Source organism: Carcharhinus amblyrhynchos, chromosome X (genome assembly GCF_965287045.1).
Source record: "Carcharhinus amblyrhynchos chromosome X, sCarAmb.v2.hapA, whole genome shotgun sequence".
Taxonomy (NCBI): Eukaryota; Metazoa; Chordata; class Chondrichthyes; order Carcharhiniformes; family Carcharhinidae; genus Carcharhinus; species Carcharhinus amblyrhynchos.
In genome coordinates, this window is record NC_137359.1 from 2500712 (window position 1) to 2527500 (window position 26789).

Sequence of the window (26789 nt, forward strand, 5' to 3'; positions counted from 1 at the left end):
TTTATGTGGTGACTCAGCCCAAGTTCAGAGAACGGATCAGGATCACAGTGAAATATCCACTCACATCTATTATTGAATTAGCGAAAAAATATATCAATTGACAGCGTCACACTTCTCGTCTCAGCCAATCAGGGAGACACAGCTGATTATTGGTGATTCCCCTCCACCAATTGTAATGATTTGTCTTCTGTCAACCACTTCAGGCTTTCAGGAAGGCCTTCCCAGTGACTCAATGTTACCACAGGTAATCAGATTGCTCTCAGCCTGACAGCCATGTCTGCCAAACACAGACTGGCTGACAGATTCTGTAGCTAACCAGGATGTATCAGCTTGTTATCATTCTAAACAATCAGGGATGCAAGTCATCCAAATTCATGAAAAGCTGCCACCTCAGCCAATCATGAACAATCAAGCTTTGCTTCAGTGCAGTCTTCACTAATCAACTGGACCGTCCCGCTGGCAGAATGAAACATTTGTCTATCCTGGACTCTGCCCTGACAACATGATGAGCCAATCTCCAATCTTTATCTGATGATACAAACAGCAGCCAGCCCAATCAGGAAGCTCTGAGATGGATTGATATTTTCCCACCCAATCAGATGATTCCATTCTAAGATCTAAAGGGAAGGCATCCAAGGAGAGTGATCCAGTCATAACTCCACACATAGAACATAGAACATTACAGCACAAAACAGGAGACTCCTGGCAATTTTGTAAACGCAATGAGCCTGCCAATCATGAATTCAGACAGACACATCAGCCAATAAGGGATCGTATCACACTTGTTGCCGTTGGACACAGCCAATCATGATTCAGACATTAGTTTCCCCCACACCATCCTCACCCCCTCCAGCTCCCACACTCCGAGATGTGTAACCAAAAGGGGCCTCAATTTGAGACTGCCAACCAATGGGAAGCCTGCCCTTTGTGTTGGAACATTTACTTCTCAGAGCGACATCAGTGTGAACCAATCAGTGAGACCGGGGATGTGTCAGAGGGGGCCCCTCCTGAACTGCTCTGGGGCCGTTCCATCTCTGCTTGAATTAACCATAAACTATTGTAACCTGTAGCAGAGTCTCCTGTGATTTGTTGGAAGAACTTCATCACAACAGACTGCATGGAACTAAGTGTTTAAATTTCCAACTCACAAATATACGTTTTCCATAGATTTAAAAATTTCTTTCCCTAATCATTGCAAACAACAGATAATTGGAAACTGCGATTTTGATTGCACTGGCAGCGGCTTGCATGGACTGATTTGTCTGTAAAATTTAATGATACTTTCTAACCTCAAGTGATGTCCATGCAATGCTTATGCATCAGGAAACATACTGACAATATCACTGAGTCCTGAAGCAGGGGAACATGCAAGTCTGACTGTGTGATAAAGTTAGACCCAATTTGCTTTTGCAACAGCTGAATTGTCCCACATATCCAGATGGCATTCTGGAATAACAATAACTGTAAACATCCAATACAGACTCGTGGCTGACGTAATATTCATTGATTCATGAACAATCATGCGGTAAATACATTTAATGAATTCTAATCACCAGCATTATGTTTGAATAAAGATCGCCAGGAGCTCCTGAATGAATACTTTGCGTCGGTATTCACGAAGGAGAGGGGTTCGGAATCGTGCGGTCTCTTGGAGGGAGCGGAGGTTTAGTTGCAGGATATAGTTATTACGAGAGAGGAAGTGCTAGGGCTTTTAGGTAGCGTAAGGACGGATAAAGCTCCGGGGCCTGATGGCATTTATCCCAGGCTGCTTAGGGAGGCGAAAGATGAAATTGCTGGGCCTCTGGCGCACATCTTTGTCTCTTCTTTGGACACAGGTGAGGTCCCAGAAGATTGGAAGGTAGCAAATGTGGTCCCGTTGTTCAAAAAAGGTAGTAGGGATAACCCTGGGAATTATAGGCCGGTGAGTTTGACGTCGGTGGTAGGGAAGTTAATGGAAAAAATACTTAGGGGTAGGATGTATGAGCATTTGGAGCATTGCGATCTGATTAGGGATACGCAACATGGCTTTGTTAGAGGGAGGTCTTGCCTTACGAATCTGGTGGAATTCTTTGAGGAGGTGACAAAAACGGTTGACGATGGGAGAGCCGTTGATGTCATCTATATGGATTTCAGTAAGGCGTTTGACAAAGTCCCTCACGGTAGGCTGGTAGAAAAGGTTAAGGCGCATGGGATACGAGGCCAGGTAGCTAGGTGGATTGAGAACTGGCTGGGAAATAGGAGACAGAGGGTAGTTCTGGAGGGTACCTTGTCGGGCTGGAGGCCAGTGACCAGTGGTGTGCCGCAGGGCTCGGTACTGGGACGTCTCCTCTTTGTAGTCTACATAAATGACTTAGAAGAGGGCGTAGGTGGTGTGATCAGCAAGTTTGCTGATGACACCAAGATGGCAGGGTTGGCGGGTACGGAACTGGATTGTCAGGTGATACAACAGGATATAGATAGGTTGGTGCAGTGGGCAGATAGGTGGCAGATGGAATTTAATCCTGACAAATGCGAGGTGATGCATTTTGGACGGAATAATGCAGAGAGGAGCTATGTGATTAAAGGTAGGCCGATTAGGAGTATAGACGTACAGAGAGACCTGGGAGTGCAGGTCCACAAATCCATGAAGGTTGCGTCACAAGTGGAGAACGTTGTTAGGAAGGCTTATGGGATGTTAGCCTTTATAGGAAGGGGCTTAGAGTATAAAAGCTGCCGTCTAATGCTTCAGTTATACAGAACGTTGGTTAGACCGCATTTGGAGTACTGCGTCCAGTTCTGGTCACCTTATTACCGGAAGGACGTGGAGTCTCTGGAAAGGGTGCAGAGGAGGTTTACCAGGATGTTGCCTGGCATGGGGGGACTGGGTTACGAGGAGAGATTGAAGAGACTGGGGCTATTCTCCTTGGAAAGACGGAGATTGAGAGGGGACATGATAGAGGTATATAAGATACTGAAGGGAATAGATAGAGTTAATAGTGAGAGACTGCTCCCTAGACTGGGTACGAACACGAGAGGTCATCACTTCAGGGTGAGGGGGGGGAGGTATAATTTGGAGGTAAGAGGAAGGTTCTTTACGCAGAGAGTTGTGGGGGTCTCGAATGCGCTACCGAGTAGGGTGGTGGAGGCAGGAACGTTGGACTCGTTTAAGATGCAGTTAGATAGGCACATGAGTGAAACGAGAATGGAGGGATATGGTAGGGGCTATTAAATAGGGTTAAACCTCGGGAGACACCGGAAGGGCAGGCTGTATGATTAATATTTTTTGTCTTTATTCCACAGGTGGAGGTCCACCTCGTGTAAAGCGAGGGGCATGCACACGGCGGGTCGTGCGTGGGCTGCTCTTGGAAGTCCAGGAGTGGCCCAGTACTTCATGTCGGTGTGTGTGCTTGATCCTGGACCGATAGACGGGCGCCACAACAGCTCAGTGACTAGCACTGCTAGCTGTGCAGACACATGGATTTGAGCCTGTGTCTGTGGGAATTTGCGCATTCTCCCTGTGGTTGCGTGGGTTTCCTCCGGGCGCTCCGGTTTCCTCCCACACCCCAAAGATGTGCTCTTAGGCTAATCGGTTTCCACCAAATTGACACTATTTCTTCCCTGAATCTGACTGAGTAGGGTCCCATTCGTAGACATGCAGGGTAGAATAGGTGTAGGGTGATGCGGCGGCGCGGGCTCGTTGGGCCGAAGGGCCTGTTTCCCGTGCTGGGTTGTTCTTTGTTCTTTGTTCTTTAATAGTAAATCAAATCAGATCAAAAAATGGATGTCAATAGAACGATCTTCAAAACTCCATTTCAAATAAAGAAATAGGTTCTTACTGTTTACGCGTGCAATCAGATGTCAAAGAATGAAGAACAATACAGCACAGGAAACAGGCCATTCGGCCCTCCAAGCCTGCGCCGCTCATGCGCCCAACTAGACCATTTGTTTGTATCCCTCCATTCCCAGTCTGCTCATGTGACTATCCAGATAAGTCTTAAACGATCCCAGTGTGTCCGCCTTTACCACCTTGCTTGGCAGCGCATTCCAGGCCCCCCCCCACCCTCTGTGTAAAATACGTCCCCCTGACATCTGTGGTGAACCTTGCCCCCCCCTCACCTTGAACCTGTGACCCCTTGTCTTCGTCACCTCTGACCTGGGAAGAAGATTCCCATCAAGCGCAGTCCAGGCCCTTCGACCCTCAATGTTGTGCCGAGCTATGTCCAAACCCAAGATCAAGCTATCCCACTCCCTATCATTTTGGAGTGCTCCATGTGCCTATCCAATAACCGCTTCAAAGTTCATAAAGTGTCTGACTCCACTATCAGAGCAGGCAGTCTATTCCACACCCCAACCACTCTCTGAGTAAGCTCACCCTATCTGTGCCCTTCATAATTTTGTACACCTCTATTAGGTCGCTCATCATCCTCCGTCATTCCAGTTTGCCCAATCTCTCCTCATAGCTAATACCCTCGACACCAGGCAACACCCTGGTAAACCTTCTCTGCACTCTCTCCAAAGCCTCCACGCCCTTCTGGTAGTGTGGTGGCCAGAACTGGACGCTGCATTCCAAATGTGGCCTAACCAACGTTCTATACAGCTGCAGCATCACTCCCTAACTTTTATACTCTATGCCCCTTCCTCTAAAGTCAACAGTTGTATAAAACCGTTCACAGATACATTGTGGGGTCAATGGCCTTCGTTTATCTGTGTTTTGAGATGGAGACATTTCTCCTAATGTAAGGAGAGTTCCTTATCTTCAAATGCTGCTGGTCGATATTTCGAGGAGAGCTGGAATAATTCTAGCGGCAGCTCACACGAGGATGTTAAGGGTGTCAAATCAGTAGTGGCTTTGGACAAGCTGTTTACTCTTGTTTCTCAACTGGCCGATTTGGGAAACGCAAATATTGGACAGCCAATCCGACATGCTTCTCTGAAGGCTGAAACACTTGTTTTGTTTCTGACTTTACAAGGATTACAAGGCCCTTTCACTATCTCCCTGTTGGTGCTGAGCGCCAGTCATGTGGCATACCAAGATCCCGACACACATGATCGTCCAACACCTCTTACATAGAAACATAGAACAGAACATACAGGCCCTTCGGCCCTCAATGTTGTGCCGAGCTATGTCCAAACCCAGGATCAAGCTATCCCAATCCCTATCATTCTCGTGTGCTCTCTGTGCCTATCCAATAACTGCTTGAAAGTTCCTAAAGTGTCCAAGGTAGATTCTTCACTCAGGGAGAGAGGTTGGGGTGTGGAATGCACTGCCTGTTTTTGAGCATGAGAGGCAAGAGTTGAGATTGTGGAGCCTTTAGCTTTGATCTTTGGGTACTCACTGTCCACGGGGATTGTGCCAGAGGACTAGAGAGTAGCAAATGCTGTTCCTTTCTTACCGCCTTACTAAAATCCACATATACAACATCAACTGATCTACCTTCATCTACACACTTAGTTACCCCCTCAAAGAATTCAATCGAATTTGTGAGGCAGGACTTACCCCTCACGAAACCGTGTTGACTATCCCGGATTAAGTTGCACCTTTCCAAATGGTCATAAATACTATCCCTCAGGACCCTTTCCATTAACTTACTGACCATCAAAGTAAGACTAACTGGCCTATAATTACCAGGGTCATTCCTATTTCCTTTCTTGAAGAGAGGAACAACATTCACCACTCTGCAGTCCTCTGGCACAATCTCCGTGGAGAGTGAGGACCCAAAGATCAAAGCTAAAGGTTCCACAATCTCATCCCTTGCCTCCCAAAGTATCCCAGGATGTATCCCATCTGGCCCAGGGGACTAATCCACCCTCAGGTTTTTCAAAATTGCTAATACATCTTCCCTCAAAACATCTACCCCCTCCATCCTATCAGCCTGCATCACACTCTCATCCTCAAAAACATGGCCCCTCTCCTTAGTGAACACTGAAGAAAAGTATTCATTCAACGCCTCTCCTATCTCTTCTGACTCCATGCACAAGTTCCCACGACTATCCTTGACTGGCCCTAACCTCACCCTGGTCATTCTTTTATTTCTCACAGAAGAGTAAAAGGCCTTGGGATTTTTCTTGATCCGATCTGCCAAGGACTTCTCATGCCCCCTCCTAGCTCTCCAAGCCCTTTCTTTAACTCATTCCTAGCTACCTTGCAACACTCAAGAGACCCAACTGAACCTTGTTTTCTCGCCCCTCCTTCTTTCCTCTTAACAAGACATCCTCAGAAACATTGATTTCCTTTAGAACATAGAACATAGAACATTACAGCGCAGAACAGGCCCCTCGGCCCATGATGTTGCGCCAACCAATTAAAAAGCAATGACCCTCTAACCTAAACCAAACCCTTACCATCCATAAACCTATCCACGGATCGCTTAAACGCCCCCAAACTAGGCGCATTTACAACCGCAGCAGGCAGGGCATTCCAATCCCTCACCACCTTCTAGGTAAAGAACCTACCCCTGACATCCGTCCTATAACTACCACCCCTTAATTTAAAGCCATGCCCCCTCGTGCTAGCTTTCTCTATCCGAGGAAAAAGGCTATTACTGTCCACCCTATCCAAACCTCTAATCATCTTATATGTTTCAATAAGGTCCCCTCTTAGCCGCCTTCTTTCTAACGAAAACAACCTCAAATCCCTCAGTCTCTCCTCATAGGACCTCCCCTCCATACCAGGCAACATCCTGGTAAACCTCCTCTGCACCCTCTCCAAAGCCTCCACATCCTTCCTACAATGTGGGGACCAGAACTGCACACAATACTCCAAGTGCGGACGCACCAGAGTTTTGTACAGTTGCAACATGACGCTGTGGCTCTTAAATTCAATCCCCCTACCAATAAACGCCAAGACACCGTATGCCTTCCTAACAACCCTATCTACTTGATTCCCAACTTTCAGGGATCTATGTACACATACAGCTAGATCCCTCTGTTCATCAACACTATTCAGAGTCCTATCATTAGCCCTATGCTGTACACATCTGTTATTCCTGCCAAAGTGAATTACCTCACACTTCTCCACATTAAACTCCATCCTCCACCTCTCGGCCCAGCTCTGCAACCTGTCTCAGTCTCTCTGTAAACTATGACACCCTTCCTCACTATCTACCACACCTCCAACTTTGGTGTCATCAGCAAACTTACTAATCCACCCAACCCTCATCCAGATCATTAATAAAAATTACAAACAGCAGTGGCCCCAAAACAGATCCCTGAGGCACACCACTCGAAACCGAACTCCATGTCGAATACTTACCATCAACCACCACCCTCTGTCTCCTATCCGGTAGCCAATTCCTGATCCAATTCCCTAGATCACCCCCAATCCCATACATCTGCATTTTCTGCAGAAGCCTACCATGGTGAACCTTATCAAACGCCTTTTATGAATCAATTTAATTGCCAGAAAGTTTCAGATAATCGAGGGCTATTAATGCCTTTGGAGAGTCAATGTTTGCCATCAACGCTGTGCAGGAAAGTGAAAACGTGCATCGACTGTACAATAGTGCGGCAAGTGTTCAGTGAATAATCTGGAACTAATAATGCAGTAATTGGACTTTATTTGAATATTTTAACCTTTTCGCTTTTGTGCAGAGACAACAGGGTGGATTAAATTGTAGGAAGGTTCAAGAGCACAGCACACGGAAAGGGACCCATTGACACACAGAAACTAAAAGCAGAAATAGGCCATTTGGCCCTGGAGTGTGCCGCCCCATCCATTTCTATCATGGCTGATCTTCCAACTCAATATCTTGAAGACGCCTTCCCCTCGTATCCCTTTATCTCTGTATCCCCAAGAGTGATATCTAATTTCTTTCAGAGATCACACATAGTTTGGGCCTCAACTACTTTCTGTGGGAGTGAATTCCACACATTCCCCACCCTCTGGGTGAAGAAATTTCTCCTCACCTCAGTTCTAAAAGGTTTACCCCTTATCCTCAAACTATGATCCCTAGTTCTGGACTCCCCCACCATCAGGAACATTCTTTCTGAATCTACCCTGTCTAACCCTGTTAGAATTTTATAAGTTTCTATGAGATTCCCTCTCACTCTTCTAAACTCCAGTGAATATAATCCTAACCCACTCAGTCTCTCCTCATATGACAGACCTGCCATCCCAGGAATCAGCCTGGTGAATGGGATGCTGGCCTTTATAGCGAGGGGGATAGAATATAAAAGCAGGGAGGTCTTGCTGCAACTGTACAGGGCATTGGTGAGGCCGCAGCTGGAGTACTGTGTGCAGTTTTGGTCGCCGCACTTGCGCAAGGATATTTTGGCCTTGGAGGGAATGCAGAGGAGGTTCACTAGGCTGATACCGGAGATGAGGGGGTTGGACTATGAAGAGAGACTGAATAGACTGGGTCTGTACTCATTGGAGTTTAGAAGGATGAAGGGGGATCTTATTGAGACGTATAAGATAATGAAGGGGATGGATAAGGTGGAGGTAGAGAGATTCTTCCCGCTCAGAAAGGACATTAGGACTAGGGGGCACAGCCTCAAGATAAGGGGGGTCAGTTTAGAATGGAGTTGAGGAGGAACTTCTTCACTCAAAGGGTGGTGGATCTCTGGAATTCTCTGCCCGTTGAAGTGGTGGAGGCTGCCTCGCTGAATATATTTCAGTCACGGGTAGATTGGTTTCTGATAGACAGGGGAATTAAGGGGAGAAAGCGGGAAAGTGGAACTGATACACTTCAGATCAGCCATGATCTTATTGAATGGCGGGGCTAGATGGCCTACTCCTGCTCCTATTTCTTATGTTCTTATGTAAACCTTCGCTGTGCTCCCTCTATAACAATGTTCAGGTATAACTGTAACCCATTGCGGCTGGTCTTTAGAGTGCTTTTGGGACAGTTTGGTCTGTCTGTCCTGACTGCACCTCTGTCCATGTTAAAATAAACCTGTACCGCTGTTGAACCTGACCCTGAGTCCGTAGTGGTCGTGTTCGCCCACTCGCACTAACAACACCTATTGGGGAAGATTGAGGGAAGACTTAGCCTCGTATCCCTGTATCTCTGTAGCCGCAAGAGCGATATCTAGTTTCTTTCAGAGATCACACATAGTTTTGGTCTCAACTACTTTCTGTGGGAGTGAATCCCACACATTCCCCACCCTCTGGGTGAAGGCATTTCTCCTCACCTCAGTTCTAAAAGGTTTACCCCTGATCCTCAAACTGTGACCATTATTTCTAGACTCCCACAGTATAAGGAACATGCTTTCCTAGTCGACACTGTCTAACCCTGTTGGAATTACATATAACATAGAACACTACAGCACAAACAGGCCCTTCGGCCCACAAGTTGCGCCAATCACACCTGTACTTACCAAGCCATAGAACTATCTGTAACCCCCAATACCATTAAATCCCATGTACTCATCCAGAAGTCTTTTAGAAGACCCCAGTGAGTTCGCCTCCACCACCACCGACGGCAGCCGATTCCACTCTCTCACCACCCTCTGAGTGAAAAACTTACCCCTAACATCTCCTCTGTACCTGCTCCCCAGCACCTTAAACCTGTGTCCTCTCGTAGCGACCATTTCAGCCCTGGGAAATAGCCTCTGAGAATCCACCCTATCTATACCTCTCAACATTTTATAAACCTCTATCAGGTCGCCTCTCAACCTTTGTCTCTCCAGGGAGAAGAGTCCCAGCTCCCTCAACCTATCTTCATAAGGCATGCCTCCCAATCCAGGCAACATCCTTGTAAATCTCCTCTGCACCCTCTCAATAGCTTCCACATCCTTCCTGTAGTGAAGTGACCAGAACTGCGCACAGTACTCCAAGTGGGGTCTGACAAAGGTCTTATAAAGTTGCAGCATTATAAGTTTTGAAAGAAGTCTTTCAGTTTCTAAGAGAACATAGTGTTCTATGTTCTATATTGAATGGGACAGAGGGTTATAGATAGGCCTGGTAGGTAGGGATGTGATCAGCACAACTTGTGGGCTGAAGGGCCTGTTTGTGTTGTATGTTCTTTGTAACCTGTCTCACTTCTGAGCTGCAGTGAATATGATCGGAACTGAATCAGCCTGTCCTCCTGATAGTCCTGCCATCCAAGGAATCAGCCTGTTAACCTTTGTTGTTCCCCCTCTAACACAAAGAGCCCCTCCAGTTAAGGACACTCAAATGAGCAGACAAGCCTCTAGCTGTGGCCCCACCTGCGCAATATCAGTGAAAAAAAAATCCCAAATTCAAAACATGCCAGCCCCAACAAGAATATCGAATCAAAAGCCATGAATAGTTAATAATTCTGACCGTTTAAGTCATTTCAACTTCCCTGGCCCTTGTACTCTTGCAAGACTATCTATGATAAGCGGCGATACAGATATTTGATGGCGAGTGGATTAGACTGGTCGCTGCGGGTGGTCCTGAGGTAATGGGATGATGGGGAACATTTAGAATTCTTGTTAATAATGATTACGCAGCTTTAGATTCCATCTCCATCTCTTGCCCCACTCCAAGTCTAGTAACGAAAATCAGACTGAAGTAATGCACAGTTATAACTGATGAGCAGTAAGTTCCACTCAGATACCCTCTCCTCAGTTGCTCGAGCAGCATGGTCAGAAATCAGGTACTAGTAACGTGTGCGGAGTTTGCACAGTCTCCTCGTGTCTGCGTGGGTTTCCTCCGGGTGCACCGGTTTCTTCCCACAGTCCAAAGATGTGCGGGTTAGGTTAATTGGCCATGCTAAGAAATTGCCCCTTAGTGTCCAGGGATGTGTAGGTTAGAGGGATTAGTGGGTATAATATGTAGGGATATGGGGGTAGGGCCTGGGTGGGATGGTGGTCGGTACAGACTCGATGGGCCGAATGGTCTCTTTCTGCGCTGTAGGGTTCTACGATTCTACGATCTATGATGTTCCTCGTTGTTCGTTACTCCATTTCTAAATACATATAAAGACAAAAGTCTGCTTTCAAAATCCATGGTGCTATCTTAAAATATAAATCGTTCTACAAAAAGTTTAACCTTGTATTCAGCAACCAAATTATTGGTCGCATTTGCTCGAAAATGAGAGTGAGCTTTATTGATCGAATTGATGTCAGGGGAGAATGGATTTTATACAAAGGAAACATGGTTAGCGGCAAAATCAAAGGTGGCAGATGGAATTTAATACGGAAAAGTGTGAGGCGATTCACTTTGGTAAGAGTAACAGGAGTACAGAATATAGGGCTAATGCGAAGGACTCTTGGTAGTGTCGATGAGCAGAGAGATCTCGGGGTACATGTGCACAGCTCCCTGAAAGTTGGCACCTAGATTGATAAGGTTGTTAAGAAGGCGTACGGTGTGTTAGCTTTTATTAGTAGAGGGATTGAATTTCGGAGCCGTGAGGTCATGTTACAACAGTACAAAACTCTGGTGCGGACGCACTTGGAGTATTGCGTACAGTTCTGGTTGCCGCATTATAAGAAGGATGTGGAGGCATTGGAAAGGGTGCAGAGGAGGTTTACCAGGATGTTGCCTGGTATGGTGGGAAGGTCTTATGAGGAAAGGCTGAGGGACTTGAGGTTATTTTCATTGGAGAGAAGGTTACGAGGTGACCTGATTGAGGCGTACAAGATGATCAGAGGGTTAGATAGGGTGGACAGTGAGAGCCTTTTCCCTCGGATGGTGATGGCTAACACGAGGGGACATAGCTTTAAATTGAGGGGCGGTAATTATAGGACGGATGTCAGAGGTAGGTTCTTTACTCAGAGGGTAGTAAGGGCGTGGAATGCCCTGCCCACAGCAGTTGTGGACTCGCCAACTTTAAGGGTGTTCGAATGGTCAGTGGATAGGCATATGGATAACATTGGAATAGTTTAGGTTAGAGGGTCATTAGATTGGTTTCACTGGTCGGCGCAACATCGAGGGCCGAAGGGTCGGTACTGCGCTGGAATGTTCTATGTTCTAAGCGCAGAGAGAGCTCGAGGTGATGCATGAAAGGATTTGTTCGACTTACCTGGGACCCCAACAGCTGCCAGAACTGGATAGTAGATCGCATACACTGGGCCAGTGACCTGCCCGTGCATCTCTTCTGATTCTTCTGTGACGTCCCTTGAAGTGCAGGCGAGAGACTGACTTACATCGTGTCAAAGATCCCTCTTTTACGCTTGTTGCGAATCCCGGGTGAGACAATTAGTGTACAACAAATTCAATGACAACTAAAGATCCCTGAAACAAAAAAAAACATAGACAGATTGCATCATCTCCTTGTCATTATCGTCATAACATCAGGAAAGCTTTTTGAGGGACACAGAGAATACGCTTAGAGAATCATAAACTGACAGAGATATACAGGATGTGGAGATGCCGGCGTTGGACTGGGGTAAACACAGTGAGAAGTCTCACAACACCAGCTTAAAGTCCAACAGGTTTATTTGATATTTACACGCCCTGTTTCTGATCAGAAGTCTCCACTCACCTGACAAAGGAACAGCGTTCCAAAAGCTAGTGGCGTTTAGTATCAAATAAACCCGTTGGACTTTAACCTGGTGTTGTGAGACTTCTTACAGAACAGAAACAGGACCTTCCATCCAACCCATCCCTGCTGACCAGTTTCTCCACATTGAACTCAACCCAGTTGCTTGGGTCTAGCAGATACCCATCTAAACATTTCCCACCCATGTACTTGTCCAAATGTATTTCAATTGTAATGGTACATGCCTCTACCACCTCTTCTGAAAGGCCATTCCATGTACGCACCGCCCCCTGAGTCAAGTTGCCACGTTTTAAGTCTATTCTCTCTCACCGTAAACCTTTTCCCCTCTAGTTTTGGACTGGGGAAAAGACCTTGGTTTGTCACCTTACTGCCAGTAATGATAGTCCCCAATCATAGACACTCTACAGTACAGAACGAGGCCATTCAGTCCATCGAGTCTGCACTGAACACAATCCCACCCAGACCCTACCCCCATATCCCGACATATTTACCCACTAATCCCTCTAACTTACACATCCCTGGACACTAAGGGGCAATTTCTTAGCACGGCCAATCAACCTAACCCGCACATCTTTGGACTGTGGGAGGAAACCGGAGCACCCGGAGGAAACCCACGCAGACACGGGGAGAATGTGCAAACTCCACACAGGCAGTGACCGGAGCCGGGAATCGAACCCAGGACCCTGGAGCCGTGAAGAGCAGTGCTAAACACTGTGCTACCGCGCCGACCAATGTAGAAATTTAGAGCAAAGTGGGGGCCACTAGCCCCTCGAGCCTTCTCTGCCATTCAGATAAGATTATGACTAATCTGATTGTGGCCTGAAAGATAAACATTGAGTCCTTTTGATTCCGTAGAGTTTTGCTGTCGAGGAAACTGCATTGTTACCATGGATAACTGAGGAAATTGTGGAGACATTGGGGGCGATCTTTCAGGAATCACTGGAGGCAGTGAGGGTCCCAGAGGACTGGAAAGTAGCTAATGTAACACCGCTGTTTAGGAAGGGAGAGAGGCAGCAGATGGGAAATTACAGACTCGCTGGCCTGACATCGGTCATTGGCCAGATTTTAGAGTCCATTATTAAATATGAGATCGCAACGTTCTTTGAAAGTGCATGAGAAAGCAGGACTGAGCCAGTGTGGCTTTGTCAAGGGGAGGGTCATGTCTGACAAATATGTTAGAGTTCTTTGAAGAAAGCTTACGGTACGTTACCCTTTATAGGAAGGGGTATAGAATATAAGAGCTGGAGTCTCATGTTGCAGTTGTACAGAACGTTGGTTCGGCCACATTTGGAGTACTGCGTCCAGTTCTGGTCGCCTTGCTACCGGAAGGACGTGGAGACTCTGGAGAGAGTGCAGAGGAGGTTTACCAGGATGTTGCCTGGTATGGAAGGACTGGCGTATGAGGAAAGATTGAAGAAATTGTGGCTCTTTTCTCTTGAAAGACGGCGACTGAGGGGGGATCTAATAGAGGTATATAAGATTATGAAGGGTGTAGATAGAGTAAACAGAGGTAAGCTATTTCCTATGTTAGAGACACACAGTACGAGGGGCCACGGGCTTAGGGTGAGGGGGGAGAGGTATAACACAGATACTAGAGGGAGGCTTTTCACACAGAGGGTAGTGGGGGTATGGAATGCTCTGCCAAGTAAGGTGGTGGAGGCAAGCATGCTAGAGTCCTTTAAGAGTAACTTAGACAGGCACATGAGTGGGTCGGAGATGGGAGGATATAGGAGATTGTTTTAAATAAGGTTCATCAGCATTGGGACGTCCCTGGTAATGTATAAGGATGTGGTATGATAATAATGTTTTTCTCTTTTAATTGACAGGTTTTAAGTCGGTCCACCTTGTTGTCCAACGAGGGGCATATGCGATGGGTCGTACTGGGGCTGCTCTTGAATGTTTCGAGATTGGCCTAGTGCTTCATGTCGTTAGTGTGTGCTTAAACTGGACCAGATACTGGGCAACACGAAAGCTCAGTGACTATCACTGATTGCTGTGCAGACACATGGATTTGGGCCGGTGTCTGTGGGAGTTTGCGCATTCTCCCCGTGACTGTGTGGGTTTTCTCCGGGTGCTCTGGTTTCCTCCCACACCCCAAAGATGTGCTCTTTGGCTGATTGGCAGGAATAAATTGTCCCTAAATCAGATTCCCTCAATGTGGATGGCCATAAACAATAGATAAGGGTCATGGGTGGAGGAGGGGACTGGTAATGTTAAAATGGCGGCGCGGGCTCGTTGGGCCGAAGGGCCTGTTTCCCGGGCTGTTTTTGTTCTTTGTTCTTTGTTCTTTGAGGAGGTAACAAGGAAGTTGGATAAAGGAGAACCAGTGGATGTGATTTATTTAGATTTCCAAAAGGCCTTTGACAAGGTGCCGGATAGGAAACTGTTAAATAAGGTAAGTGTCTATTGTGTTATGAGTAAGATCCTGGCATGGAGAGAGGATTGGCTGACTGGCAGAGAGTGGGGATAAAGGGTTTTTCTCAGGATGGCAGCCGGTGACTAGTGATGTGTCTCAGGGGGTCGGTGCTGGGACCGCAACTTTTCATCATGTACATTAACGATTTGGAGGAATGAACTGAAGGCAACTGTTACTAAATTTGCAGATGATACAAAGATATGTAGAGGGACAGGCAGTACTGAGGGAGTGGGGGAGGCTGCAGAAGGACTTGGACAGGTTGGGAGAGGGGGCACAGAAGTGGCAGATGGAATACAATGTGGAGAAGTGTAAGGTTCTGCACTTTGGAATGAGGAATGGAGGCAGAGACTATTCTCTAAATGGGAAAATGCTCAGGAAATCAGAAACACAAAGGGACTTGGGAATCATTGTGCAAGATTCTCTTAAGGTTAACATGTAGGTTCAGTCGGTAGTTAGGAAGGCAAATGCAATGTTAGCATTCATGTCGAGAGGGCTAGAATACAAGAGCAGGGATGTACTTCCGAGGCTGAATAAGGTTCTGGTCAGACCCCATTTGGAGAATTGTGAGCAGTTTTGGGCCCCGTATCTAAGGAAGGATCTGCGTCCAGATTCTGGGCAACATGACAGCTCAGTGACTATCACTGATTGCTGTGCAGACACATGGATTTGGGCCGGTGTCTGTGGGAGTTTGCGCATTCTCCCCGTGCTTGCGTGGGTTTTCTCCGGGTGCTCCGGTTTCCTCCCACACCCCAAAGATGTGCTCTTAGGCTGATTGGTGTAACAAATTGTCCCTAAATTAGTCTCCCCTCAATCTGGTTTCCAATGTGGAGTGCCATAAGCGCAGACAAGGGTCATGGGTGGAGAGGGGACTCACAATGTTAAAATGGCGGTGTGGGCTCATTGGGCCGAAGGGCCTGTTTCACGGGCTGTGTTGTTCTTTGTTCTTTTGTTCTTTGTTCTTTAAGAATGATCCCTGGAATGAAAAGCTTGCCATTTGAGGAACGGCTGAGTGCTCTGGGTCTGTACTCGATGGAGTTTAGAAGGATGAAGGAAGATTTCATTGAAACTTATGGATTCTGCGAGGGTCCTGGATAGAGTGGACGTGGAGAGGATGTTTCCACTAGTTCGAAAAGCTAGAACCAGAGAGGGCACAGCCTCAGGGTAAAGGGACGATCCTTTAAAACAGAGATGGGGAGGGATTTCTTCACCCAGAGAGTGGGGAATGTGGGGAACTTTTTGCCGCAGAGGAGGCCGGGTCACTGAGTGTCTTTAAGACAGAGATAGATCGGTTCCTGATTAATAAGGGGATCAGGGGAAAAGGCAGGGGAATGGGGGATGGGAAAAGTATCAGCCATGATTGAATGAGGGAGCAGACTCTATGGGCAGAGTGGCCTAATTCTGCTCCTATGCCTTATGGCCTTATGGAGTAGTTAGCCTGAAGAGAGTTACTTGGACTCCGAGCATGAATGCATTCCAGGGAGATATTCCCTCTCCTTTCCATTGCTGCTAGATTGAGGGTCAAACTGATAGGTGCAATTCTGTTCCTTCTTCTCTGTCATCATTAGATGCCGGCTTATCAGCTTTATTTCCTTAGAGAACATAGAACATTCCAGCGCAGTACAGGCCCTTCGGCCCTCGATGTTGCGCCGACCCGTGGAACCAATCTAATCACCCTCTAACCTAAACCATTCCAGTGTTATCCATATGCCTATCCACTGACCATTCGAACGCCCTTAAAGTTGGCGAGTCCACAACTGCTGCAGGCAGGGCATTCCACGCCCTTACTACCCTCTGAGTAAAGAACCTACCTCTGACATCCATCCTATAATTACCACCCCTTAATTTAAAGCTATGTCGCCTCGTGTTAGCCATCACCATCCGAGGAAAAAGGCTCTCACTGTCCACCCTATCCAATCCTATGATCATCTTGTATGCCTCAATCAGGTCACCTCTTAACCTTCTCTGTAACGAAAACAACCTCAAGTCCCTCAGCCTTTCCTCATAAGACCTTCCCACCATACCAGACAACATCTTGGTAAACCTCCTCTGCACCCTTTCCAATGCTTCCACATCTTTCTTATAATGCGGCGACCAGAACTGTACACAATACTCCAAGTGCGGCCGCACCAGAGTTTTGTACAGTTGCAACGTGACCTCACGGCTCCGAAATTCAATCCCTCTACCAATATAAAAGCTAACACACCGTACGCCTTCTTAACAACCTTATCAACCTGGGTGCCAACTTTCAGGAAGCTATGCACATGTACCCCGAGATCTCTCTGCTTGTCAACACTACTAAGAGTCCTTCCATTAGCCCTATATTCTGCACTCCTGTTACTCTTACCAAAGTGAATCACCTCACACTTTTCCGTATTAAACTCCATCTGCCACCTCTCGGCCCAGCTCTGCAGCTTATCTATGTCCCTCTGCAAACTGTAACATCCATCCTCACTGTCTACAACTCCACCGACTTTCGTGTCATTCGCAAATTTACTAACCCATCCTTCTACACCCTCATCTAGGTCATTTATAAAAATGACAAATAGCAGTGGCCCCAAAACAGATCCTTGCGGTACACCACTAGTAACTGAACTCCAGGGTGAACATTTCCCATCAACCACATAGAAACATGGAATCATAGAACAGTACAGCACAGCACAGGCCCTTCGGCCCTCAATGTTGTACCAAGCTATATCCAAATCGAAGGCCAAGCTATCCCACTCCCTATCATTCTGGAGTGCTCCATGTGCCTATCCAATAACCACTTGAAAGTTCCTAAAGTTTCCGACTCCACTATCACAGCAGGCAGCGCATTCCACACCCCAACCACTCTCTGAGTAAAGAATCTACCTCAGACATCCCTCTCATATCTCCCACCATGGACCTTATAGTTATGCCCCCTAGTAACAGCTACATCCACCCGAGGAAATAGTCTCTTCACATCCACTCTATCAATCCCCCTCATCATCTTATAAACCTCTATTTAGTCGTCTCTCATCCTCCTCCGCTCCAAAGAGAAAAGCCCCAGCTCCCTCATAAGACCCACCCTCCAAACCAGGCAGCATCCTGGTAAATCTCCTCTGCACTCTCTCCAATGCTTCCACATCCTTCTTATAGTGAGGTGACCAGAACTGAACACAAGATTCCAAATGTGGTCTCACCAAGGTCCTGTACAATTGCAGCATAACCCCACAGCTCTTAAACTCAAACCTCCTACTCAACCTTACTACGGAGAATGAGGGGAGACCTAATAGAGGAGTATAAAAGTATGAAGGGTACAGACAGGGTGAACAGTGGGAAGCTTTTTCCCAGGTCGAGGTAACAATCACGAGGGGTCACAGGTTCAAGGTGAGGAGGGGGGGGGGGCGAGATTTAACTCAGATATCAGAGGGACATATTTTCCACAGAGGGTGGTGGGGGCCTGGAATGCAATGCCAAGTAAGTGGTGGAGGCGGACACACTGGCATCGTTTAAGACTTACCTGGATAGTCACAGGAACAGCCTGGGAATGGAGGGATACAGAAGAATGGTTCAGTTGGACCAATGAACGGTGCAGGCTTGGAGGGCCGAAGGGCCTGTTTCCTGTGCTGTTGTGTTCTTTGTTCTTCGTAACATGTGGGTAGATCCTGTCTTGCATGCATTTTGGTTTCTTTTCGCTGTGGGTAGGTCCAGCTACTGGATCCTTGACTACCTAGGACTAGAGGGCACAGCCTCAAGATGGGGGGGGGGGGGGGGGGGGCGCAGTTTAGAACGAAGTTGAGGAGGAACTTCTTCAGTCAAAGGGTGGTGAATCTCTGGAATTCTCTGCCCGTTGAAGTGGTGGAGGCTACCTCGCTAAATATATTTAAGTCACGGGTAGATAGGTTTTTGATAGGCAAGGGGATTAAGGGTTATGGGGAGAAAGCGGGAAAGTGGAACTGATCCACTTCAGATCAGCCATGATCTTATTGAATGGCAGGGCAGGCTCGAAGGGCTAGATGGCCGACTCCTGCTCCTATTTTTTATGTTCTTATGCTTCTACACTGAGCCTGAGTGGCACCCGGTTCTCTCATTAGACAATTAGTGAACAAAATAAATTAAATCGAAAACAATTGAACAATTCACAAAGAATTAAGAAATTTATTCGGATCATTTTCTACAATTTCATCCTGAAAAGTTGAAGGTGATGAACTTTGGAAAGACTAATTTGACAAGAAAGCACTCAAAATGTAGGACATTAAGAAGTTCTGTGGAATGAAGGGACCTTGGCGTGTTTGTCCACAGGTTTCTGAAGTCAGAAGGATATGTAAGTTGAGTGGTTTATCAATTGAGACATAGATTACAGAAGCAAGGAAGAGTTTTTGGGGTTGTAAAGAACTTTGGTGATCTGTGCAGTTTTGGTCGCCACGTTATAGGAAGGATGTGATTACACTGGAGAGGGTGCAGAGGAGACTCATCAGGATACTGCCCTGGGATGGAGCATTGAAGCTATGAAGAGAGGTTGGGTAAGTTCTGCTTAATCTTGTTGGAGTGGAGAAGACTAAGGGTCAACCTCATCGAGATGTATAAGATTATGGGAGACATGCACAGAGTGGATAAGGAGCAGATTTCCCATAAGCTGAAGGATCAATCACAAGGGGACATGGGTTCAAGGTGAAGGGCAGGAGGTTTAGGGGAGATGTGACGAAGAACTGTTCCACCCAGAGGCTGATGGGAGCCGGAAATGCACTGCCTGGGAGGATGGGAGAGGCAAGTTGACTCATCTCCTGTAAATATTGTCTGAAAGAACAGTTGGCACATCAAACCATACAAGGCTGTGCGCCAAGTGCTGGCAGATGGGATTAGATGGGAGTTTGGGTGTTTCTAATGTCTTGGTGTAGACTCGATGGGCCAAATGGCCTCTTCTATGATAGAGACACGTAGGACAAGGGGCCATGGACTTAAGGTGAGGGGGCAGAGGTACAACACAGATATTAGAGGGAGGTTTTTCACACAGAGGGTAGTGGGGGTATGGAATGCTCTGCCAAGTAAGATGGTGGAGGCAAGCACACTAGAGTCAATTAAGAGTAACTTGGACAGGCACATGACTGAGTTGGAGATGGGTGGATATAGGAGATCGTTTTAAATAAGGTTCATTAGGATTGGGGCGTCCCTGGTAATGTAAATGGGTATAGTATGATAATAATGTTTTTTCTCTTTTCATTCACGGGTTTTAAGTCGGTCCACCTCGTGTCCAACGAGGGGCATACACGCGATGGGTCGTACTGTGGCTGCTCTTGGTTGTTCGAGATCGGCCTAGTGCTTCATGTCGTTAGTGTGTGCCTAAACTGGACCAGATACTGGGCAAGACGACAGCTCAGTGACTATCACTGATTGCTGTGCAGACACATGGATTTGGGCCAGTGTCTGTGGGAGTTTGCGCATTCTCCCCGTGCTTGCATGGGCTTTCTCCGGGTGCTCCGGTTTCCTCCCACACCCCAAAGATGTGCTGTTAGGCTGATTGGCAGGAATAAATTGTCCCTAAATCAGTTTCCCTCAATCTGGATGGCCATAAAACATTAGACAGGGGTCGTGGGTGGAGAGAGGGACTGGTGGTGTTGAGATGGCGGCGCGGGCTCATTGGGCCGAAGGGCCTGTTTCCCGGGCTGATTTTGTTCTTTGTTCTTTGTTCTGCACTGTACGTTTCTATGACTTCAAAGCCAGTCAGTTTTCTCAAATACATCTACATTCTGTCTATGGGCCCCATGGGAGAATCGCTGATGTGTTTGTGTCAATTCGTGTTAATGACGTAACTCTCAGCTGATGTTCCTGGATCGACTATAAATGTGACAACCGTTGAGTGTTTTGCAGAGAGCTCTCGCTGGAATCTGATCGAAATGCACGGGTTACCGAAAGGTCTGTTCTTTTCTGTTTACTACACCGGGCTTGCTGTCGTTGGCGCTCCAGGTAAAGTAATAACATTAATAATTGCATTGTTACAGTAATTAGTAATAACATTGCTGTTGGTCCTCGTGAGTTTCAGTAATTTGATATTATCTGCACCCTTCACCTGATCGATGTCTCTCCTTTAACTGGATGATTCCATCCCGAACTCACCCTGTTCTTTTTTAGCAGACAATAGGCATTTTAATGGTATTTAATCTGAATTGTTACACAACTGAAAAGGGAATCCGCCTCTTCACAACTGGTACAATTTCTCCTCCCGAAGACTCTGGCTTTTGTCTAAGATCAAACGTCAGACCAAGCCTAAAATGGGGCTCAGTGCCTCATCTTCTCAGCCTGGATCTGGCTGTTCCCCTTTTCATGGCGACATTGAATTGCATTCAGTTGGATTTTGGAGCCAGCAAGGAATGGATTTGGGTTTGCCCAAATGGAACATAGAACATAGAACACTACAGCATAAACAGGCCCTTCGGCCCACAAGTTGCACCGATCACTTCTATACCTACTAAGCCATAGACCTATCTATAACCCCCAATCCCATTAGATCCCATATACTCATCCAGCAGTCTTTCAAAAGACCCCAGCGAGTTCACCTCCACCACCACCGACGGCAGCCGATTCCACTCACTCACCCCCCTCTGAGTGAAAAACTTACTCCAAACATCTCCTCTGTACCTACTCCCCAGCACCTTAAACCTGTGTCCTCTCGTAGCGACCATTTCAGCCCTGGGAAATAGCCTCCGAAAATCCACCCTATCTATTCCCCTCAACATCTTATAAACCTCTATCAGGTCGCCTCTCAACCTTCGCCTCTCCAGGGAGAAGAGTCCCAGCTCCCTCAACCTCACTTCATAAGGCATGCCTCCCAATCCAGGCAACATCCTTGTAAATCTCCTCTGCACCCTCTCAATAGCTTCTACATCCTTCCTGTAGTGAGGCGACCAGAACTGTGCACAGTTCTCCAAGTGGAGTAAAAACATTTTAAAAACATTATCGCTTTCCCATTTCACGGGTTGAATCTATTATTTAAAGGTTGAATTCTCCCTGGCGATTCTTAATTTCTGGTCACTTTGGTAATTTCCCTCCTCTCCCTAAATCCAGTCAATTTTACTCCATAAGCTGGGCAATTCTGGGTCCTTCACGTTGGTTATTTCAAATTGCAAAAGATCCTACGCTCACCTGATGAAGGGGCAGGGCTCCGAAAGCTCATGCTACCAAACAAACCTGTTGGACTTTAACCTGGCATTGTGAGACACCTTACTTTGTCTTTCCAATAATTTCACCGGATATGAATGCATTGGCAAGGCATAAAATAGTTTCAAATCAGTAATTGTCCCTGTACCATTTGCTCCCTTGGCCAGAGTGGCACGGTAGCACAGTGGTTAGCACCGCTGCTTCACATCTCCAGGGACCTGGGTTCAGTTCCCGGCTTGGGTCACTGTCTGTGTGGAGTTTGCACATTCTCCTCGTATCTGTGTGGGTTTCCTCCGGGTGCTCCGGTTTCCTCCCACAGTCCAAAGATGTGCCGGTTAGGTGGATTGGCCATGCCCCTTAGTATCCTGAGATGCGTAGGTTAGAGGGATTAGCGGGTAAAAGGTGTGGGGGAGGGGCCTGGGGGGGATTGTAGTCGGTGCAGACTCGATGGGCCGAGTGGCCTCTTTCTGCTTTGTGGAGTCCTGTGATTCTACGCAGTTTCACATTGAACCGCGCGTGTGGCATAGCATGTGGTGAGGGGTTTTTTTCAGAAGCGAGGTGCCAGCAAAATCTTCAGCGAAGACAAAGGCTCGTGGAGTCAGTGCCCTGGCTGATGGCGTATCTTAATCTGACAACGATCGAAGCGGGGAATTAGAATTGAGCAGTCCATCGGCACGCTGGCACATTGGATAGGAGTGCTGCTTCACAGCACGAGGGACCCGGGTTCAATTCCAAGTGGCTAGGTATGGATGGGGAGGTTGTGAATTGGATTAGACACTGGCTCAGTGTGAGAAGCCAGAGAGTGGATGTGGAGGATTGCGTCTCTGAGTGGAGGCCTGTGATGACTGGGGTGCCACAGGGATCGGTGTTGTGTCCATTGTTGTTTGTCATCTACATCAATGATAATAATATTTATAGAGAAAAAAAAGAGAGAGGCAAGAATGTAGTCATGCTAGGGTGCTGAGAAAGATCGTCATGGAGTTCAGTTACGAGTGGTGTGCCTCAGGGATCTGTTTTGGGGCCACTGCTGTTTGTAATTTTTATTAATGATCTGGATGAGGGTATAGTTGCGTGGATTAGTAAATTTGCTGATGACACCAAAGTCGGAGGAGTGGTAGATTGTGAGGAAGGGTGTCGTAGTTTGCAGGGTGACTTAGACAGGTTGCAGAGCTGGGCCGAGAGGTGGCGGATGGAGTTTAATGCGGAAAAGTGTGAGGTAATTCACTTTGGCAGGAATAACAGATGTGTAGAGTATAGGGCTAACGGTAGGACTCTGAATAGTGTGGATGAGCAGAGGGATCTAGGTGTATGTGTACGTAGATCCCTGAAAGTTGGGAATCAAGTAGATAAGGTAGTTAGGAAGGCATACGGTGTCTTGGCGTTTATTGGTAGGGGGATTGAATTTAGGAGCCGCAGCGTCATGTTGCAACTGTACACAACTCTGGTGCGGCCGCACTTGGAGGACTGTGTGCAGTTCTGGTCCCCACATTATAGGAAGGATGTGGAGGCATTGGAGAGGGTGCAGAGGAGGTTTACCAGGATGTTGCCTGGTATGGAGGGGAGGTCCTATGAGGAGAGACTGAGGGATTTGGGGTTGTTTTCGTCAGAAAGAAGGCGGCTGCGAGGGGACCTTATTGAAACATATAAGATGATTAGAGGTTTAGATAGGGTGGACAGTGGTAGCCTTTTTCCTCGGATGGAGAAAGCTAGCACGAGGGGGCATAGCTTTAAATTAAGAGGGGGGGGGGTAGTTATAGGACGGATGTCAGGGGTAGGTTCTTTACCCAGAGGGTGGTGAGGGATTGGAATGCCCTGCCTGCTGCAGTTGTAAATGCGCCTAGTTTGGGGCGTTTAAGAGATCCGTGGATAGGTTTATGGATGGAAAGGGTTTGGTTTAGGTTAGTGGGTCATTGCTTTTTAACTGGTCGGCGCAACATCGTGGGCCGAGGGGCCTGTTCTGCGCTGTAATGTTCTATGTTCTATGTTCTATGTTCTATAACTTAATGTGAGGTAGGTCCTTTCAAAAGTCTGACAGCAGCAGGGAAGAAGCTGTTCTTGAGTCGGTCGGTACGGGGCCTCAGACTTTTGTATCTTTTTCCCGACGGAAGAAGGTGGAAGAGAGAATGTCCGGGGTGTGTGGGGTCTTTAATTATACTGGCTGCTTTGCCGAGGCAGCGGGAAGTGTAGACTGAGTCAATGGATGGGAGGCTGGTTGAGTGATGGATTGGACTACATTCACAACGGTTTTATGCGGTCTTTGGCAGAGCAGGATCCCAGACCAAGCTGTGATACAACCGGAAAGAATGCTTTCTATGGGGCATCTGTAAAAGTTGATGAGAGTCGCAGCGGACATGCCAAATTTCCTGTGTGTTACCAGATGTAATGTACGTGGAATGACCTGCAGGGGGATGTGGTTGTGGTGACGACATTGGCAATATTTAAAAGGCAGATACATGAAGAGGAAAGATTTAGAGTGATATGAGCCAAATTCAGGCAAATGGGGTTAGTTTAGATGGGCGTTTTTTTGGCATGGCCCAGTTTTGTTGGAAGGGTTTGTTTCTGTGCTTCTGAATCTATGATTCTATTTCTATAATGAAGTAATTCACAATTGAATACAGATGATTTCTCTGAGGGGCCATTATGGGGCATTCTGACAAAAAAAATTGTTCAATCTTTAAAGTTATAATTGCATGAATGAATCTGCTTTCACACTCACTACATTTCAGTCAAAGAACAAACAAAGGACAAAAACAGGCCCTTCGGCCCAACGAGCCCGCGCCGCCATCTCAACACCACCAGTCCCCCTCTCCACCCACGACCCCTGTCTAATGTTTTATGGCCATCCAGATTGAGGGAGACTAATTTAGGGACAATTTATTACCTCCAATTAGCCTAACAGCACATTTTTGGGGTGTGGGAGGAAACCGGAGCACCCGGAGAAAACCCATGCAAGCACGGGGAGAATGCGCAAACTCCCACAGACACCGGCCCAAATCCATGTGTCTGCACAGCAATCAGCGATAGTCACTGAGCTGTCGTCTTGCCCAGTATCTGGTCCAGTTTAGGCACACACTAACGACATGAAGCACTAGGCCAATCTCGAACAACCAAGAGCAGCCCCAGTACGACCCATCGCGTGTATGCCCCTCGTTGGACAACAAGGCGGACCAACTTAAAACCTGTGAATGAAAAGAGAAAAAAACATTACTATCATACCACATCTTTATACATTACCAGGGACGCCCCAATGCTAATGAACCTTATTTAAAACAATCTCCTATATCCTCCCATCTCCAACTCAGTCATGTGCCTGTCTAAGTTACTCTTAAAGGACCCTAGCGTGTTTGCCTCCACCACCTTACTTGGCAGAGCATTCCATACCCCCACTAGCCTCTGTGAAAAACCTCCCTCTCATATCTGTGTTGTAACTCTCCCCCCTCACCTTAAGTCCATGGCCCCTTGTCCTACGTGTCTCTATTATAGGAAATAGCTTACCTCTGTTTACTCTACCTATACCCTTCATAATCTTATATAACTCTATTAGATCCCCTCTCAGTCGTCGTCTTTCAAGGGAAAAGAGCCCCAATTTCTTCAATCTTTCCTCATACCCCAGTCCGTCCATACCAGGCAACATCGATTGCTAATTCCTTCAGCCTCGCTTCTGTGTTTCAAGTTAATTACTGCTTACAATTTTATATTGATCACTGCTGACCCATGGAGTCTGTGCTGACACCACCTGTAGGTCTTTCCTGCTTTCGCTGCAAGAGACAGTCTAATTGTTGATAGCTACTTAATCAACCAAATTAAGTTTAATGTCAAGCATGCAGCCCAGTTATTTATCACAACATCCTAACACACTGCTGAGGTGAGTTCCGCCAGGTGAGACCACATTATCTGCCAGTTCCAGTGGACAGATAGAAATTCTATATCGCTGGTGATGAGAAGACATTGCGTTGACATGGAGTCCTCACTGGGAATGCTCGCCAAAGCCAAAAAATTGGGCGGGCACGGTAGCACAGTGGGTTCGCACCGTTGCTTCACAGCTCCGGGGAGCTGCGTCCGATTCCCGGCTCGGGTCACTGTCTGTGTGGAGTTTGCACATTCTCCCCGTGTCTGCGTGGGTTTTCTTTGGGTGCTCTGGTTTCCTCCCACAGTCCAAAGATCTAGGGTTGATTGGTCATGCTCAGAAATTGCCCCTTTGTGTCCAGGGATGTGTAGGTTAGAGGGATTAGTGGGTATAATATGAGGGGTATGGAGTAGGGCCTGGGTGGGATTGTGTTCAGTGCTGACTCGATGGGCATCTTCCTGCACTGTAGGGTTCGATGATTCTATGGAATGTCCAGACAGCTCGAAATGCTTTTTTCCCCATTTTTTAATAATTAATTCATGGGACACCGTGTGTGACGCTGGCGAGGCAACATTTTATTGGCCATCCCGAGTTGCCTTTGAGCAGATTGGCTTGCCAGGCCATTACAGAAGGCAGAGGAGAGTCAACTGGGTGTTCCAATCCTCTCCCGCAATCTAAACATGTGCAGCTTAGGCCGATTGGCCATGATCAGCTGCCTCTTATTGTCAAGGGTATTTGGTGGGGTAAATACATGGAGTTACAGAAGCAATACCTGGGTGGGATCACTGTCGATGCAGGTTCGATGGGTCAAATGGCCTCCTGCCTCACTCACTATGATTCTATGATTACCTGATTTGTTCAAACAAGTGGTGCATGGAATGAGCTGCCAGATGAAGTGGTGAATGCGGGCTCACTTTTATCATTTAAGGAAAGCTTGGACAGGTCCATGGATGAGAGGGGGTGTGGTGGGATATGGTCCAGGCGCAGGTCAGCGGGACTTGGCAGAGAAATGGTTCGGCAC

The 26789-nt window shown here is 47.1% G+C and overlaps 1 protein-coding gene across 1 annotated transcript in view; it reads left to right on the forward strand.

The window, feature by feature from the left end:
- Positions 1-20660: 20660 nt before the first annotated feature.
- The window catches only part of LOC145361896 (putative G-protein coupled receptor 139), a 10957-nt gene continuing 4828 nt past the window's right edge, over positions 20661-26789 (forward strand). Inside the window, exon 1 of the mRNA XM_080217885.1 lies at positions 20661-20730. Within this exon, the coding sequence (XP_080074011.1) occupies positions 20661-20730 (70 nt within the window). The remainder of the gene's footprint in view (positions 20731-26789) is intronic.